The sequence below is a fragment of the Peromyscus maniculatus genome, chromosome 4, assembly GCF_049852395.1.
Source record: "Peromyscus maniculatus bairdii isolate BWxNUB_F1_BW_parent chromosome 4, HU_Pman_BW_mat_3.1, whole genome shotgun sequence".
NCBI classification, from domain to species: domain Eukaryota; kingdom Metazoa; phylum Chordata; class Mammalia; order Rodentia; family Cricetidae; genus Peromyscus; species Peromyscus maniculatus.
In genome coordinates this window covers 42,851,101-42,866,119 of record NC_134855.1, presented here as the reverse complement: position 1 = coordinate 42,866,119, position 15,019 = coordinate 42,851,101, and the positions used below count along the sequence as shown (strand labels likewise).

The 15,019-nt window shown below is 42.0% G+C and overlaps 1 protein-coding gene across 7 annotated transcripts in view; it reads left to right on the top strand.

Moving 5' to 3' along the window:
* The window catches only part of Cobll1 (cordon-bleu WH2 repeat protein like 1), a 156,576-nt gene that overhangs the window by 86,401 nt on the left and 55,156 nt on the right, over window positions 1-15,019 (top strand). For all 7 annotated transcript variants that reach the window (XM_076569576.1, XM_076569571.1, XM_076569574.1 and 4 more), the window contains exon 3: window positions 12,212-12,400. In XM_076569576.1, the coding sequence (XP_076425691.1) occupies window positions 12,212-12,400 (189 nt within the window). The remainder of the gene's footprint in view (window positions 1-12,211; window positions 12,401-15,019) is intronic.

The following is a 15,019-nucleotide window of genomic DNA, read 5'->3' as shown; positions in this document are numbered from 1 at the left end:
ACTCTGCTCCGTTGGTGACCTTCGGCAGCCCCACCTCCCAACCTTCTCATGCAGAAGCTCCTCTCTTAGTACTTACCACATTGGTGGTGTGAAGATGTGTTAACACATCTGGATACACTGAGGACAGTTTTTCTTCTTTGTGCTGACTAGTTTTATGTCAACTTGGCACAAGCTAGAGTCACTGCAGATGAGGGAGCCTCAATTGAGAAAATACCTCCGTAAGAGCAGGCTATAGTCAAGCCTGTAGGGCATTTTCTTAATTAGTGATGTGGGGGATAGGGTGCAAGCCCTTTGTGGGTGCCACCCCTAGGCTAGTGGTCCTGGGTTCTATAAGAAAGCAAGCAGAGCAAGCCAGTAAGCAGCACTCTTCCATGGCCTCTGCATCTGCTTCTGCCTCCAGGTTCCTGCTGCTTGAGTTCCTACCCTGACTTCCTTTGATGATGAACAGTGATAAGGAAGTATAAGCCAAATAAACCCTTTCCTCCCCAACTTGCTTCTGGTCTTGGTGTTTCTTTATAGCAATAGAAACCCTAACTAAGACAACGCTTCCTACTTCCTCCTCCCTCCTTCTCTGTCCTCCCCTTCTCCTCCCTTCCTCCTCTTATTTTTTTTTTCTTGTTCTGAGACAAGGTCTTGCTGTATTATCTAGATCATTGTCAAACCTCTGCCTCAGCCTCTTGGATCCCCATATCCAGCCATGATAATTTTAAGATATTCAAGGGTTTCCTCTTGAGGATGTTGGATAACACTATTTTGTTCTATACTTGTGTCCTTATTGGAATTTATTGTTGGGACTTAGATGCTAATTGGGTAGATGCTTGCTTTGGTGTAGAGAATACCCGCTCTGTACTGGGACAAGAGAGAATGAGAGGGTCCAAGTCCCAACCTCCAGGGGACTTTCATCTAAACACTGAATAACAAACAAGTAAATGCATGAGCAAGATGATTTCTAGTAGTAATAGACATGATGAGGACAATGTCCTGTTGGGAAAGTATATGCTGGGTAGGACTGGGGGTTGGCATCTCCTGAGAGATCTGGAAATACTTCAAAAAGGAGGTTTTTGTTTTTTTTTAAATATACTGATTATATATAATAAGGTGTTCACTGTGACTTTTTTACATGTATATTTGGTATTTTGATCATTCATACACATCTCATTATCACCACCCCCATCCCATTTTCAGGAGAAAATGTTTTATCTAAAGTCAGAATGAGCCCAAGGAATAGGCGATTTACAGTACAGTGCCTGGAGTGTTTGGGGGTGAGCTCTGCAGGGTCCTCAGATGCGGAGGGACTGGGTCTGCTTCAGAAAGGGAATGACACCTGTGTGCATTATATATGGAACAGACACTAGACCTAATAGGAAAGCTCAGGTTTCCTGGGGCTAGCCCAGATGTTGAGCACACACTTGGAAGGCTGTGAGGTGTGGGTTGCCCTACCCCTGACTCTGCTGGTAACAGCTCTGGAAAAGGAATCTGCCTTTGTAAGGTCTCAGGTGCCCTCGCTCATGATCTGAAACCAAACGAATACATTCCGAGGGGATGTTAAAGCCAATGAAAGGACTCAGGATACATTGTCAGTGCAAGGAAAGACACTGGAGGACCAGAGATCTGAAACAGGCTGGTTGACATGTTAGGGAATGATTCTGAGTGCTGTGAGCAGAATGGATTTCAAGGGAAAGGAGAGACAGCAGGAGATGTATCAGCACTTGAGATGATGACTGAATTATCCAGATGGTAACAGAGGATCTGGAGCAAGGAACACAGGTTCAAGATGGGATTTAGATAAAAAGCCTGCGGGATTTTGTGATGGATTGCAAGTAGGTATAAGAGGCTAAGAGGAATCAAAATGGGCTTAGGAGTTTTTGCTTGTGTTAACTGAAGGGTTAATTGGATTCATTCACAGAGGTATGGAGAGGTTTGTATAAAAATGGAGATGGGGACGAAAATAAATGCTTGAGTTATGGAAAGTTGGAGGTACACATGGTACATCCAAGTGGGATGATTATGAAATTTCAATACGATTATGAAATTACAATAAGAGCTCAATAGACAGGTGAGAATTGCAGATGTGAATTTGTGAGCCATGCACATGTAGATAACATTTAAAACTATGGGGGTGGATGAAGTCATTGGGGAGTGCAGATGTGAACAGAGACTAGGCAAGTACAGAGAGTGGACACTGGGGTCTCTGATATTGAGAATACAGCAGCCCAGAGTACGGTAGTGGAGACAGGAGGGACAGGAAGAAAGAAAATGGTGGATTGTGCTTTCACCAAAAAGCCCATGGAGAATCCCTGGTAGAGAGATTGAACAGCCAGGAGACGGTGCTTGGAGTGATTGGCTTAAACCCGGGAACGCAGTGAGTGCCCTTGACAAGAGAAATGTCAGCTGAGTCAGTGTGGAAGGTCTCCCTCTGTGGCCTTTCCTTCTGGCTTGTCAAAGCCACATGGACAGTCATTCTGATGTCAAGTTAGTCTTGCTCTCTACTATTCATGATTCTCCCCAGAGTGCAACATTCTATCTACCATGGGACAAGTTTTATTTAATTAAATCTGCTCTTCCCTCAGGACACCTAGATGGAGAGACCAGTCCTTATTATATTATGAAGAGGCATAGGTTAGGGGCTCCAGAAGCACTGCCAGTTCTGTGGAATGAGGGGCTCACTACCTACACTGGGAGACACATGATAGTTGATAGCACTTTGTGTTGGGAGGGTGGAAGCATTATTACGCTTGGTTTCTGGTGGTGGACTGCACTGTTTCAAAGGCTGTTGTCTTGGGTCTTATTTCCATGCCTTTGTCTTTAATGGTGCAGCTAAATCTGTGAGAACATTATAATTTATTATGCTGCAGCATAATAAAGCACAGGTGATATCCCATTGAGCTGAGAAACTTCCCAATGAACAGCCGAAGCTCAGATGATATTTTCACCTTTTCTTTGAAATGCCGAAGAGACATTTGATTTTAATTCTGTTATTTTGCTACATTTCAGTTTCTTCTTCATCTTTTATGGGTCTCAATTCTGACCTTAATAGATTTAGGATCATCCTGGACACAAAATTTGAAGGGCTCTAGATCAGATGAAAAGACCAGTGTTAGTTGTAGGATGCCAGTGGACATCTGAGTCAACTGAGGTTTTGGTATTTTAAAAATGTATCATCGGGTGTGATGATTAGTTAGACTGGATTTAGAATTGCCTAAGAAAGGTACTTCTGGGTGTGTCTGTGATGGTGTTTGACTAAGGAGGGAGGATCCACCCTGATTGTGGACAGGCACTGTCCCAGAGGCTGAGGACCCAGACAAATTAGTAAGAGAAAAGGAGAAAGTAAGCCGAACACCGGTGTTCATCTCTGACCTTGTCTCGGTGACTGTGGGCAGACACAATGTGACCTGCCCCTTTGCTGCCACAGTTAGTGCCCTACTGTGCCTGCACCAGGATGGACCCCCAGACTTCGAGCCGGAACAAACTCCCGCCTTTCCTGAAGTTGATTCTGCTAGGTGTTTTGCTGCAGAAAAGTAATGCACTGGGTATTTGAAATGATAGCTGTCTTCATGAAGATCATTAAGTAATACAATAATTGGGGCCAGCACAAAGACTCAGCTGGTGCCAGCCCTTGCTGCCTTGCTGATCGGGAGTTCAATCCACAGGGCTCACATATTGGAAGGGCAACACTGACTCCTGCAAGTTGGCCTCTGTGGCAGGCATGTTTGTGTCTCCCCACCTCGTTCTAAGTAAATAAATGTAATTAATTTTTTTTCAAATTAAAAATCAATAATTCCACAGTGATTGACTGTGGCATGCTAATTTTAAGGATTAACTTTTCATCTAATCTGGGGATTTTTTTTTTGTGTCTCAGATATGTTTTCATATTTCTTCTCTTTTGTACCTCTTAACACTGAGATTTGCCAAGGGTAGCAGCCTCTTTGAATGGGCACAGGTAACCAACCACACTCTATGGCACTGGTAAGGAAGAGCTGCTGTGAAAATTCTTCAGTATTCTTCTTAAAAGGTGTGGGGGTACAGCTGGGAATCAACTCAATGATGGAGCACTTTTCTAATTGCTCAGTGATCCTGAGCATCAAAATTGGTCAGCCAATAGGATGTGGGGTTTCAGTGACAATAACTATCACTTTAAGATTTATGTTTGTTATTTTTGAATTATGTATATGTGTGTTTACATGAGTTCAGGTGCCCATAGAGCAAGGAAGAAGAGATGGCCTGATGCCCTGGAGCTGGAGTTAATGTGGTTGTGAGATGCCAGACATGGATGGGAACCCAACTCAGGTTCTCTGCAAGAGCAACCTATGCTCTTAACTGCCATACCATCTCTTCAGCTATGAAACTATGATTTCAATACACTGCTGGAAACTAGGGTCTGGGGAGATGCTCAGCAATTAAAGTACCTGCTGGTTACACTTAAAGGTTGGGGTTCAGGTCCCCAGAATCATAAATGAAATGCTGAGCAGGCGTGGTGGCTTGCCTGTAAATCCAAACTCCAGAAAGCAGAGAGGCAGGGATCCTGAGAACAAGTTGGCTATAAAGATGAGCTGTGGCTGTGAACTCTGCATTTGATTGAGAGGTACTGCCTCAATAATAATGTGGGAGAGTGATGGAGGAATATTCCTGCCATCAACTTTGGGTGTCTGTATGCACCTGCATCTACACTCACACATGCACACATGCTTGCATATGTGTGCCACACAAGATAAATGGTAGTAAAGACTCATATTCGTAGGCAGTAGTTATTAAGTACTTATGTCCTTCTGTCTTCTCTCTCCCCTTTCCCTCCCTATCTTCCTCTTCTCCCTCTCTATTACTAGAATTTTCTGCATTTAGATAACCTATAATTTATGTTTGACTCTGTTTACTTGGCTTGAGTAATGTCCACTTGTCTTGCTGATTCATATCATGCCATCAAAACATTGATACCAGGAGGAGTCAGTAGGTTAAACAAAAAGTGTTTGAAATCTTCTGCTGAAAAATGAAAGGTCGTGTAAGTTAAAGTGTTGAAGCTATTTAAGATTCAGGCCAAACCCAGGTCTTCTCCTGGTATTCTGCTCACTAGATTAGACTCTGGCAGATGGAGTAAGTGAACTGGAGAGACACGCCCTCACTTTGTGAATGGCTCACATTTGCAGCCAACACTAACTGGCAGGACATGCTCTACCCAGGAAGTCCTACTTTGCCTTCGGGGACTGAGTCACTTTCTCTGCTCTCGGAAGCTCGCTTTGAGCCACCTCCCCATGCCACTCACCCATTTCCAGCTGTGGTCCTTGCTCTGGTCTTCTACTTCACCATCTACTTGGTGGCCTTTGGGTTGTGTGTCTTTACACTTTCCTTTTTGGATTATCAAGCCTTAGTCTCCCAGGTACTTCCATGTTTAGTTCAAAAAATGAGACAAATGCTTTGTTCTTTGCGACAATAAAAGGGGACTTGAGGATATTCTTTGTAGCAGTTCTACATAGACAGCACTTTCCATTAGCCTGTGGATTGGTCTCTAATTGACTTACGGCAGTAACTACAGATGGGGTTTCATCACAGACTCCAACTACCTTAGGATGCAAGACAGCATTCTCACACAGTGTCAGAACTGTGAGAATGTATGTATTGGTGGGGCCAGTAACCAGGGGAGAGCCTGTTCAGGAAGTTTTACTTCTAGGTCCTGAAGGGTTGTAGATAGAAAAAGACACGGAAGTGAAGAGGGCAGTACCAACAAACACCAGGAAAGCAACACATGGGGTTGGTTGGGGTGAGCTTTGATCTGTTTGTAATGTAGTGCTGACAGAGGCTTTGGGGATTAGATTGTTAAGAAAGGAGATTTTGAGTTCCAGAGAACTTCAAGACATGTAATTCACAGAAGTGGGAAAACTTGGAGTCTTTTCTAATTCATTTTTCTACTATTTTTTTTTTTTTTTTCGAGACAGGGTTTCTCTTTGTAGCTTTGCGCTTTTCCGGGAACTCACTTTGTAGACCAGGCTGGCCTCGAACTCACAGAGATCTGCCTGCCTCTGCCTCCCGAGTGCTGGGATTAAAGGCATGTGCCACCACTGCCCGGCCATTTTTCTACTATTACAAAAGGAGTTTTGTAGCTGAAGTTTTCCTGTGTCCCACCTGGCCCATGGTCAGGACAAATCTCTTTCACCCGCCAGTCCTGCAGCTTCTTGGACCCAAGTAAACACACAGAGGCTCACATTAATTAAAACTGCTCAAGCCTACCACTGACTAGCTCTTACATTTAAACTAACCCATAATTCTTATTTATGTTTAGCCACATGGCTTGGTACCTTTTCTCAGTTCTGCGTTCACATCTTGCTTCCTCTATGACTGGCTGGCGACTCCTGACTCAGCCTTCCTGTTCTCAGAATTCTCCTTTCTGCTTATACCACCTATGCTATACTTCCTGCCTGGCTACTGGCCAATCAGTATAATATTTATCAACAAAATCAGAGCAATACACATTCACAGCACACAGAAAGACATCCCCAGCAGAATTTTTGATCACTATGATTTCTGATCAGTTTTTGCTTATGTGTAAGTAGGTTATTGACCTAAGCATATCTTTGCACTAAGCCATTTGATTGAATCCTCTTACATTTTTCAGCTGTGCCGCTGATCTCCTTTCTCTTTGTAAAATTTTTATCACAGTGTTCAATTCTAAGAAGTACTATTTTCCTTTGTGGCTCTATTTGTTTTCTCTGCCAGAAATATAATTTCTAGTTATTTCTCATATATTTAGATTTCTTCACCCATATTTGGTGCATTCATATTTCTTATACTTAACAACCTTTTGCTTCCCAGGAAAGTTAGATTGTCTTGTGGTGACTGTGGGCAGAACTCTGTGCAGGTAGCTTTGACCCTTCATCAGACTTTATGGTAATTTTGTATGTTCATCAGCCCTGTGGGCCATGCCCTTAGAAAGTCATATTTGAATCATTCATCTTTAGTTCTCTTGTGCTTATTTGAATTGGGTACTGAAATTGTCTGTTATAAAAATAATGTTCATTATATATGAGTAGTCAGTTTCTACATATTAATATATAGAACAGGGTAGTGTTTTTCTTTATAGAATAAAAATATATTGTAACCATTTTAAAATTTAATTTTGTTGCAAATTAGAAAAGAAGCCTTCCCTAAATATAACATAAATCTGATTATATGGCTAAAAGTTAAAGGCTAGTTCTTTAAATAACTTAGTGTACAAAGAACTACTTCTGTCTTTTTACTGTAGTGCTTAAAGATGCTTGGATTAATAAGTTATAAAATTTGAAAACACTGAGTTGGAGAATGGTATATTTATCTCGTGTGGTTCTTATATTTTCTCAGGAAATGTGGAATTAAAATTTATATTTCTCCTAAAGAGAAATGAATAGTATTTTTTCTTCCAAAGCAATTAGTTTTTTAAAAATTATTTTATATGTAAAATGTTTTGCTGCACATGCACCTTGTGCATTCCTGCTGCATGCACAGAGACCAGAGAAGTGTGTCACATCTCCTGGAACCAGAGTTACAGATGGTTGCTAGCTGCCATGTGCATGCTGGAAATCAGTCTCAGGTCCTTTGGAAGAGCAGCCAGTGCCCTTCATCTTGGAGCCATTTCAAACTTTTAAAGTTAATTTTATTTAAATATTAAAAAAATATGTCATTAGTTACAGTTCTTTTTTTCACATTTCATTTTTTTCAAAGACCACCACACCTTTTGTTTCTGTAGGAATTGTTTTCCAGATGTCTACTGTTTCTTTTTCCAAGTGGTCTCATTGTCCTCTTGACACTGAAAGTATTCATTAGTATAATTACTTGTGAAATTTAATTGGAGCCAATTTGTAATTTTTTTAAAAATATTTTTCTTTTTCTTTTTTTTTTTTTTAAAGATTTATTTATTTATTATGTACACAGAAGAGGGCGCCAGATCTCATTACAGATAGTTGTGAGCCACCATGTGGGTGCTGGGAATTGAACTCAGGACCTCTGGAAGAGCAGTCGGTGCTCTTAACCGCTGAGCCATCTCTCCAGCCCCCCAATTTGTAATTTATGAAGTAACTATTTGTCACTCTTCTTCTTGTGACAAAATCCCTAGCAAAAGCAACGTAAGAAAGTCTAGTCCATCATGGCTGTGGCATCTTGGGCAGTCAGGAGAAGGAGGTGATCTTGCAGGCTCCAGCTCTTCTTGCTTTACTTCTTTTCTTTGGTTTATGCTCCCAGCCCTTGGGATGGCACCCCCATAGAAGGATGGGTCTTCCTCCCTCAGGTAAACCTTTCTGGAAGGAAGCACTTTCACAGGCCTACCCACAGGTCTGTCTCTTAGGTAATGCTACACTTGATCTTAGTTTTAGCCCAAACACCAAGAAGTGATTCCTCCTAGGTGATTTTAAATCTATCCATGTTAGTTGTGAATATTAACGTCTATCCCTTGTCAATTTGACAATCATAGTTTTTAAGCCATAGCCCCACACTCATGGTCTTCAAAGGCTCATGGCCATCTCATAAGACAAAGACATTTAGTTCATCTGTAAGAATCCCAAAATATTAATAGTTCTAGCATTGTCCAAAAGTCCAACGTGTCTTATGAGACTCAAGGTAATTTCTTAATTGTGATACCTTATAAACGAAAACCTTTTTAAAGCTACATTATCACTTCTTCCAATATACAACAGGATAGTGTAAATACACACATTCCAAACAGGAGGAATAGAGGTAAAGAAAGGAAAGTTGTACAAAATCACTAGGAAACTAAGCAGGTAAAACATCCAATCCCCAGCTTCATGTCCAAGTATGGGGCTTGTGATGGTATCCTTGGAGCTGATGCTGACTTGGCCGGACCAGGTCCTTCAGTTCTGCCATCTACAGCATCCATAGCTTCTCACTTAGACTGGCTGCCCACCATGCCTGCAGCCTTCCTTTGTGGTATTGTATTCCCCCAAATATTGTGCATGCTAATAAACTTATCTGGGGTCAGAGACAGAACAGCCACAATATTAAACATAGAGGATAAGCAGTGGTAGCACACGCCTTTAATCCTAGCATTCCAGAGACAGAAATCCATGTGTTCAAGGATACAGCCAAGCATGGTGACTCATCACGCCTTTAATCTTAGAAAGCAAGCCTTTAATCCCAGGGAGTGGTGGTAGAAAGCAGAAAGGTATATAAGGCGTGAGGACCAGAAACTAGAAGCATTTGGCTGGTTAAGCTTTTAGCTGGTTAAGCTTCAGGCTTTTGAGCAGCAATTCAACTGAGACCCATTCGAATATGAGGACACAGAGGCTTCCAGTCTGAGGAAACAAGACCAGCTGAGAAGTTGGCCAGGTGAGGTTAGCTGTGGGTCGTTCTGTCTCTCTGATCTTCCAGCATTTCACCCCAATAACTGGCCCCGGGTTTGATTTTATTAATAAGAACTTTTAAGATTCATGCTACATTCCTTAGTGGGCATTCAATGGTTCTGACGTTCCCAACATAATGGGGTTCTTGACTGCGGCTTAGGCATCATCTTCACAGTGGCATGCAACAGTATTTCAAAGCAGGGAATCTTCAAAGCAGGGAACCTACCTTTGCCTGGTCTCAGGGGCCTCCTGTAACCATGGTGTAAGCCACTGTGATCCCATAATTTTTGCATTTTACGTGCCTCTAAAACCAGCACCTTCTGGCTGATGGTCCCCAGTTCTGCTGCCAATGCAAGATACAGTCTGGACTCCTCTTCTAGAGCTCTTTTGGCTTTTGTATTCGGTGACAGGCAAAACTAGGGAAATAACTTTTCCTACGGAATTGTTTATAAGCAGGGAGTCCCTTCAGTAGGGGAGGCTGTCCGTGGTATTTCAATTCTGGATCTCTCTCTTCAAATGAATTTGCATTTCTAAAAGTTGGTGCCTTCTATAGGTGGATTCTTGCCCTCTGGACATCTGTTCTAGTAAAGAACACAACATTTCTCTTTAATGACACTAATTCATCTTAGTGCTATTTTATCTCCTTCAATCTTGTCTGCATCTTTCACCATACTCCAGTTCCTTTCCTTGCTAGTTCATTTCTGCTGCAAGTCTCATATAAACCTCAATGGATAGATTGAGGAAATACTAGACCACAGTCTGAATGTTTTGCTGCCTTGAAATTTGCTCTGCTGAATAATGAAGTCCATTGCTTTCCGCCTCAAGTGTTAGAATGCAGCCAGACTCTTTGGAGAACACGACAGGAGTGGCCTCTAACCCAGTTCCTGATAGAGTCCTGTTCATCTCAGAAACCTCTCCAGAGCCTGCCCTTTCCTGCCTGTATTTCTGCAGGCATTCTGGTCTTCAGAAGTTCTGAATGGCCCATTCAGTGCTGCTCATAGCATTTTTGGGCTTCTCTAGGCTGCAGCTCCTAAGCCTTCCATAGGCTACAAAGTGTGAACCACAAGGTTAGGTAAGTTACTTTGTGGTTTTTACCATTGCCACAAAGTGTCTGACAGAAGCAAGGCAGAGTGTTTTTTGGCTCTCCGTCTGTCAGTATATTCTACCATGACGAGGACGTTGTGCTATTAGGATTCTAGGGCAGTGCTGAGGGCCAGTGTTCCCTCCCTTTCTCCTTTCTATGCAGGCTGAACCCTAGCCTTCTGGTAGATGGGGCCTACATTCAGGGTGGATCTTTGCTGCCTCAGTTAAACTTGCCTGAAAATGCCCACTGGGTAATAGCCATGCCCAGATGAGTGTCTTACAGTGAGACAGTTCATTGTTCCATGCCAGGAGGAAGCACTAGAAAATAGAGCCACTTAGAGCCTTCTTTCTTCTTTCATGGTCTTATAAAATCAGGGATGATCCGGTAATCAGGGAAAAATGGGAAAAAACCGCTAGGTTTAGAGATTCAGTTGCATATGCTGCATCAGTTCAAAGAAAGAAGTACGCTCTTGGGAAGGGAGGATAAACTAAGCTAGACTATAATGGATGGATAAGGTTTATCTGGGTAGAGAAGTGGAGCACACAGTGTGAAAAGAACAGCAGACTCGGTCGGGAGTCATTGTGAAGTGTCTAGTGCAGTCGTCCATCCTGAGACACTGTTAATGTTACCACATCAAAGAAGAGAAACTGTATACTTGATTTGATAGAAATGAACATTGACCAAAGCAGATGAAGGCCGATATAGATTTTATTGTGTCTTTTTAAAAATGTGTCTATTCATTATACATAAATAGCTCTGGGTTTCATAAGGACATTTTTGTGCATACATACATACAATGCCATTCTCTCTTGGCCCCCATATCCTTTCTCTACTCTCTTTCCCAATCTCCTAGTAGTCAACTTCATTCACATAGACGGTTGTTTCTACTTTTAGGTCATACACACAGAAATGATTTTGTATATCTATATAAAAGCTAGGGTCTACAAATGGGTGAAAGTATGCATTATTTGTCTCTCTGAGTCAGAATTCACTTACTATTAAAATCTTCAGTTGCATATCAGTTTTATTGAAAGTGACACAATTCCAGTCTATTGCTGAATAAAATGCTGTTGTGTGTATATATACCTGCTTTCTTTATGCATTCCTATTGATGGACACCTAAGGTGGTTGCACAGTGTGGCCCTTGTGAATAGTGGTGCAGTGACTGTCCTTGAGGAAGGATCTCTATGATATGTTGTCTAAAAGTCCTTTGAGTGAATACCTGGGAATGGCATGCTGGGTCGGACAGTCCATCTGTTTTGTTTTTTCCCCAGAACCCTCATACAGATTTCCAAAGTGGTTTGACTAGTTTACAGTCCTACTTAGTGTTTGTAAGGGCTCCTTTTTCTGTGATTCTTAGCATCATTTATTGTTATTTTTTTTCTTAATGTCCATTCTGAGTAGGATGAGATGGGATCTCAGTGTCATTTTAGATTGGTTACCAGATGGCTAGTGATGAACATTTTTCATGTGTTCATTGGCTATTCATATTTCATGCCTTTTAATTAACGAATTACAATTTTCCTGGATGTGAGAATAACCTAAACTTAGGTTTGGGGTTTTTATAAAATTAGGTAATACTAGAAAGCTTCTTTTAAGATATTTTATTTTCTTGCTGGGCGGTGGTGGTGCATGCCTTTAATCCCAGCACCCGGGAAGGAGAGCCAGTCAGATCTCTGTGATTTCGAGGCCAGCCTGGGCTACCAAGTGAGTTCCAGGAAAGGCGCAAAGCTACACAGAGAAGCCCTATCTCGAGAAACCAAAAATAAAAAAAAGGTATTTTATTTTCTCGGTTTTCTTTTTATTCTAGGAGGAAATCAAAAGCGAAGGCACCACTTCCTCCTGCTGAGACAAAGGGCATGGGTGTCCCTTCTGCGGGGGAGCCTATAGAATCGGCTGCTGTCATCGTGGAGCAAGATGAAAATATGATCGATAAAGACATTGAACTCACAGTGGTCCTGCCTGGAGATATTCTCAAATCTACTACTGTTCATGGCAGGTAAGCTGCAGCGGCTAAAATACCAGGCCCCTACTTTATTCTGCCACCATTGAAGCTCCTGTGACATAGATCTTCTTTTTTGTTCTCTGACAAAATACATCTGTTGTCATTCAATTGTTACCTATGTCTTTAAAGCAAGTGCTGCCGGGCGGTGGTGGCGCACGCCTTTAATCCCAGCACTCGGGAGGCAGAGGCAGGCGGATCTCTGTGAGTTCGAGGCCAGCCTGGGCTACCAAGTGAGTCCCAGGAAAGGCGCAAAGCTACCCAGAGAAACCCTGTCTTGAAAAACCAAAAAAAAAAAAAAAAAAAGACAGTAAAGCAAGTGCTAACATAGTAAATCTCTCACGGAGTTTTAATATCAAGGCTATGTTATTGGTGAAATTATTAAGGCCACTCCACGTAGTTAAAAGGGAGGTTTATTTTGTAGGGTAACTTACAAGTGAATGGATAGTGTACAGAGTCTGGGAAGGACATGGCACAGTCCGGCGGTGTTCTCTGGAGAACCCTGCTCCGTCTAAATCAAGCATCCCGGGTTCAGGAACCAAGAGAGCCCGAGGATCTCAGGTCTTCATTGTACTCTCTTGGCCCTGCCTTGTAGGTGTGACAGTTACTGACGCCTCAGTGGGGAGTTGGAACTTCCAGATCAGGGCTGGAATGGCTACCCACTACACTATGTATTCTACCAGCTCAGTTCAGTGATGAAGATTTGGAATTTTTACGCATCTCTTTATTGATGGATGTTAGAAGTAACCCTGTCCTAATACTCTGTTTGCAAGTCAAGGCTCCAAAGCCAGAGCCTGCAGCCCAGGCTGCCCTTCCCTCTCTCCTTCCCTTCTTGTTTCCCCTCAGGCTGCTGCTCTGATGTAAGAGTTACTTGGCTTAAAATGTAGCATTTTCTTACTTACCCAAACAAATAGCTCCATATGCAACATTAGGGATTTTTTTTTCTTCAGTTCACTGATTTAATTCCATAAACGTGCATGCATCAAGTAGAAATAGAAAATCAAACTTAAACTAGCAAGGAACAAAGATCCGATTTAGGAGGCTGATGATTTTGAATACTTACAAAAAAGATGGGAAGATGGAACAAAGCCACTTGTAATTTTCCATTTCGTCCGGAAGTGGAAAGTTACATGAGCTATATCCTTGATCTCACTCACTTTTTACATGTGTTAGAATCAGAAGCATTGATATTCAGCATACATGAGTGTGTGTGTGTGTGTGTGTGTGTGTGTGTGTGTGTGTGTGTGTGTGTCCAAAGAAGTAAGCATTGTGTTGGTCATCACATTCTAATAAGATGGGTTTCTGTAACACTCTCATTCAGAATAACCACAACTTTAGATTAATCAAAATCTTATGTCACACTATAACGTTATAAAAAATGGATGAAAATAAATTCAGCCTTAGGAAATAATTCTTAATTATGTCTTATAGTCTCAAGTCTTAGTCTTATTTGTTTTTGTAGTGAAGGTAGTTCTAGGGCTTCTTGTTTCTTCATTGAACCCTATTTATGAAGTGGCTATCCTTGTGACTCTCCTTGGTGGGCTTTTACCTATCCTGCACTCTTCTGGGAAGGAAGTTGCAATGACGATCAAATCAGTACTCTGACGTCATAGCATTGATGCCATAAAACAGCGTTGGGTATTGAAGTAGCTGAGGCAGTAGAGCCCATCGGCAACAGCAGTTCAGTTTTCCTGCTTTTCTCTAAGGCATACGGGTAAGGCTGGTTTCATCACCGGCACTCTTCATCACCGGCATGCCTTTCTTCTGACACATTCCAGTAATCACACTGGATTGTGGTCTTTTCTGTTTGGGATCTGCTCTTATTATGCCAGCTCCTTAGACTTGGTTTTGAACCATGGTCTTGCCCACTGACCTTGTATTTGGTACAGTCACTCTGGGAAGCTACATCCTGAGTCCTCTGTCCTGAGAACTGCTGTGGGATCTCATTGTATTTAAACTGTCCCATTGCTGAGATGGTAGGCCTCCTTGAGCAGTCTTTTAAATGTCTAGGTTTTCTACTTTCTTTTTCTTGACTTCAATTTGTTCCCCCTTTCCTTCTTAGTCTAATTTATGACTGATTTTATGATGCTCTGTCTTCTTCATTTTCCTTGGATCTGAGTTTTTTTCATATATGACTTAAAGGTTCTGAATCATTTTTGCGACGTGTGTTCTTACCGGGACCGTAGAACTTTTCACACCTTTTGCCTTCCAGCTCTTTGGCTTCTCCATTCCTAAAACCTGAGTAATTTTCCATCCATCAACCTTTGTGTGTGTCCGAGCACAGCCATTGCTGATTGGCGGCATTTGCTTATCTATGAAAATGTCTTGTGCCTGAATTGTTAGGATTAAATAACACCTCACATATTGCTAGGATTACATGAAATACTATCACTGCTTGGCACAGATTGGCTCTATTTTTAGTGGTGGGGAGATGATGGGGAGACACCAGCATCAGGTAAGTCCTGTATCACTGAGCTGTACCCTCAAGGTCTCTTCTATAGGGGGCTGATTCCCTTCACCTAGCCTGTCTCCCTTTACTGCTCCGCACACAGACTTCTGGGACTGAAGGACCTCTCAGTCTGTGCAGCAATGGCAATTCAATACTAAATCAAGGAA